At 49.5% G+C, this 4,456-nt stretch overlaps 1 protein-coding gene across 1 annotated transcript; it reads left to right on the forward strand.

The window, feature by feature from the left end:
* Positions 1-467: 467 nt before the first annotated feature.
* Positions 468-1,556, forward strand: LOC144929134 (olfactory receptor 52P1-like). The gene has a single exon (XM_078848037.1). The coding sequence runs from the start codon at positions 504-506 to the stop codon at positions 1,554-1,556; it is 1,053 nt and encodes a 350-aa protein (XP_078704163.1). The 5' UTR covers positions 468-503.
* The last annotated feature ends 2,900 nt before the right edge of the window (positions 1,557-4,456 follow it).

Raw genomic sequence — 4,456 nt, forward strand, 5'->3', positions numbered from 1 at the left:
TATTTCAAATGTAGTTACAAGTGAGTAACGCCCACTAGGGAACTTGATGTCAGTCTAGATAGATGGTTGGGAAGGGCCTATTCAGGGCAATGAGACTTTGGGGGAAACAATAGGCCTTTAGAGAAACTTATCTCCCACCTGGTGAGCCTCCCTGAGAATGCTTCAGACAGACTATACGTAGTGGATGCTATGACTCTAAAAGGCCATGTGACCAGGCCACATAACTCTGGACTCCATTTTGGGGAGTCTGTAATCTTCCCACAAACGAGTCTGGAAACCAAGTTTTGAAACAAACGGTTCCCTCCGTATTCTAGATCTATGGAAAGTAGGGAGTGACATCGTCGGTAGTTCTTCACTCCTCACTCAAGAAGACTCCGAGAATGTTCATAACTGTAACATATTTACCATATTATTTTTTACAAATAAGAACCCCCTTGCTGTGCTTTTCTCCCTTTACAGGCACCTTGAGCATTTCTGAGTCATATCGATGCATCAACTGCTTCATGGCACCTTTCAACTTCACCCACTCTGACGCTTCAACTTTCATCCTAATGGGCATCCCTGGCCTGGAGGCTGCCCACATCTGGATTTCCATCCCTTTCTTTACATTCTACATTATCAGCCTGTTGGGAAATGTCACACTTCTGTCTGTTGTAGGTAAGGAACAGACTCTGCAGAAGCCGATGTACCTCCTGCTCTGCATGCTGGCACTTACAGACATTGCCACACCTACCTTTGTTGTGCCAAAGGCACTGGGCATATTTTGGTTCAATTTGAAAGGCATTACTGTGGCTGGCTGCCTCACCCAGATGTTCTTCCTCCACACGATTTCTGTGATGCACTCATCCACCCTCGTGACAATGGCCTTCGATCGCTACGTTGCCATATGTAACCCTCTGAGATATGCCACCATCCTCAGCAATGCACAAATAGCTAAGCTAGGACTTGCAGGTTTGATAAGAGCTGTTCTCTTCATTCTGCCCCTGCCCCTGCTCCTGAGTCAGCAGACATTCTGTGCCAACCGCATTATCCCCCACACACAATGCGAGTACATAGCTATGGTGAGGATGGTGTGTGGGGACATCAGAGTCAGCAGGATATATGGTTTTGTGCTAATGTTTGTAATCAATGGGTTTGACCTGACGTTCATTGCCCTGTCGTATGGTCTGATCATCAGGGCCGTCCTCAGAATCTCCTCTCATAAAGCCCACCAGAAAGCCCTTAACACTTGCACAGCCCACATCTGTGTGATGCTGACATATTATACCCCTACCTTCTTCTCCATTCTTACACACCACTTTGGTCAAGACATCGCACCCTATGTTCATATCATCTTAGCTGACCTCTATCTCCTCATCCCTCCCATGCTCAACCCTATCATTTATGGGGTCAAAATGAAAGAGCTTCGTGACAAAGTAGTCAAATACACCTGCAGAAGTTCTGCAGACACAAAGTTCACGCAAAGATCTGCAGACACAAGAGACGATATCTCCTCAGGCCTGCAGTGTCCATCAGGGAACTGTCAAATTGTCAGAGAGTATGTGAACCAGCACTAAGTGGGATGCGGTTTGGGAGGAAGACCAGAAGTTCTGTGAGCGCCATGGTTCCCCAGTTACCCATGGCATGGAGGAAGAGTATGCTCACAAACAATCTGTAAAAAAAGTCAGCCTTCCTTGACTGTGCAGTTCTTACGTGTTGTACTCCTAGCAGAAGGAAAATCCTTTCACCAGAAAAGGGTTAAGAAGATAAGGTAACCTCGCTGGCACCTGACCCAAAATGACCAATGAGGGACAAGGTACTTTCAAATCTGGAGGGGGGGAAAGCCTTTGTCTGTCTGTGTAATACTGTTGCTGGGAACAGATCAAGGATGCAAGCCCTTCAACTCCTGTACAGTTGGTAAGAAATCTAGCTAGAAAATGCTTTTGGATTTCTTTGTTTTGGCTTGGAAATTCACTGTCCTGGAGGACATGTGTGTAAGCAGTGTCAGGATGAGCTCCACCCTGACATCTGGTGGTGAGGTGTGGCAAGTTGTGGAAAAGAACTTCAGGGGCCGATCTCATTTGCATAGGCACACCCACCACGCCTAGAATGAGACCATAGCTGCCCAAATGGTCACTTTGGCTGCTGTGGGATCCCCAGTGTCTCTGTTATTGGGGCAGGAAGAATAAATTGTTATTACCCTGATTATGGGAACTGTGCTTGGAACTGTACGTGGCCTTTTGTTACGATGGAGGGATTCACCATCATCTAAGTAGCACTCGCTAGGCAAGGGTCATGGGTTCCAAAACTGTGTGAATGGAGAGAGGCTGGGGACAAGTATTAATACTTGGTGGCATGGGCCCCTTGGTGAGGGCCTTACATGCTAATTGCACTTCCTCCTCTCTCCACTGTGGAATATCAGAGCTAATTTTGATTTCATTAGAAGTCTAGTTATAGGCTGCTGAGCTCACTTTGGGCTGACAGTGCACCAGCACTGGGGCTCCCCTATTATAAGCTGAATTCACCTAAGCACTGAAATCACTGAGTGTTGTGTTAAGTAGTGGGGGAGCCTGAAGATATATTGTGGAGCAGTTTGCGGGACGGCTGGCGAAGCAGTTCGACACGGAGCAGTGTGTGGATGGCAGGAGCTGCTTGTGGGCCGTGGAGCTGAGCGAAGGAGTTCGTGGGGCGGCTGGTGGAGTGGGGCGGCTGGTGGAGCGGAGCGCAGCTGAGCGAAGGAGTTTGTGGGGCGGCTGGTGGAGCGGAGCGCAGCTGAGCGAAGGAGTTTTGTGGGGCGGCTGGCGGAGCGGAGCGGAGCGGAGCGCCGCTATGGAGCTATGGGGCGGTCAGCTTCAGATCACGTAAGGTGCCTCTTACCCCCGTCCCATTTCCACCCAGGTTGGGAGGTAAAGCTCCGCCGATAAACTTTCGAACTCTGGGGCTGCCCTGACCAGGGACAGAGACTTTTGGGGCATTGGACTTTTGGGGTTGCTGGACTCAAGAACCAAAGGGAAAAGGGCATGCCCCAATTTGCCTGGGGTGGGGTTGTTTTTGCTCATGGGTTGTGTTATGAATCCGGTTGGTGGTGTTTCCCCAACATAATGCCACATTGTTTCTCTCTGTTATTAAAAGACTTTTGCTACACTCAGACTATGTGCTTGCGAGAGGGGAAGTATTGCCTCTTGGAGGCGCCCAGCGGGGGTGGTATATATTTGTCCCAGGTCACTGGGTGGGGGCTCGAGCCGGTTTGCATTGTGTTATTGGAATGGAACCCCTAGATATTGAACCCGGCCCTTGTTGCTGCCAACTCTGACGGGCAGAAGGGTTACATTTTTGGGGGCTCGTCCGGGATCGCCTGGGTCAGTACCCCTCGCAAGCACCTGTTGAGTGATCCACTACATTGGGAAACAATTTATATTTTTTTTTGTTTGTGCTTATATTTTGAGGAAATTACTGTTTGTATAATGGCTAATATGTCAGGTTTGTTGGGCCCTGGCTCAGCAGCTTCTAGCTCGGAGGCTGCAGCCTCGGCTGATGATTGGACAAAAGCTCTGGGGCAAATATTGGAAAAGGTTGTGCTTCCCCATGCTGAGTCAGACTCTTGTCGTAAGTTAAGATTATTTGCTGGGGAGGAGGAGTTTGAACCCTGGTTAGAGCATACCACTGAAATGCTGCAAGAGTGGGCCGTACCAGATGCAGAAAAGCGAAGATGCCTTATAGAGAGCCTTGGCGGCCCAGCATTAGATGTGATTCGCACCCTGAAGCTCATTGACCCTGGGGTCAGTGTGAAGGACTGCCTAGAGGCCCTTGAACACAACTTTGGGAGTGTAGAGGGCCCTGAAGACAGCTACTGTAAGTTCCTTAATTCCCGACAACAAAAGGGCGAGAAGGCTTCAGCCTACATACAGAGACTGGAGAGACTGCTTCAGAGAGCTGTCATGAGGGGAGCAGTGACTGCTGAGCAGATGAATCAGACCAGACTGGCTCAAATTGTAAGAGGAACTCAGTATCAGAACCCGATTCTACTTCATCTCCGGCTAAGAGAACGACGGGAACATCCCCCAAGTTACTCCCAGCTGATAAAAGAGGTCCGAGAGGAGGAAGAAAGGCAGGCTGCCAGTGAGTTTTGGGAAGCCCAAACATCGGAGCCAGCCAGCACAACACCACTGCAAATGGCCAGTGTACTGATGGTGAGCACCAGAGAGGAACTTGCCCAACAAATGCAGGTCCTGATGGAACGGATAGCTGAGCTGCAAAGTACCGTTGACCGAGTTAAGACTTCTAGGAATAAGAAGCCTCAAACTGTGGCGATTGAGAAGCCCGCACTTAGAGCCACCATCCCCCCCAGGCGAAGGGGGAAAGGTCAATTCTTCTGCTACCGATGTGGTCAGGATGGACACAGTGCTGCCAAGTGCCGTAATGAAGAAAACCCCTCCTTAGTGTATGGAAAGCTGAGGATCAGTTGGGAGAGATCCGG

Source organism: Lepidochelys kempii, chromosome 1 (assembly GCF_965140285.1).
Source record: "Lepidochelys kempii isolate rLepKem1 chromosome 1, rLepKem1.hap1, whole genome shotgun sequence".
In the NCBI taxonomy this organism is placed as follows: Eukaryota; Metazoa; Chordata; order Testudines; family Cheloniidae; genus Lepidochelys; species Lepidochelys kempii.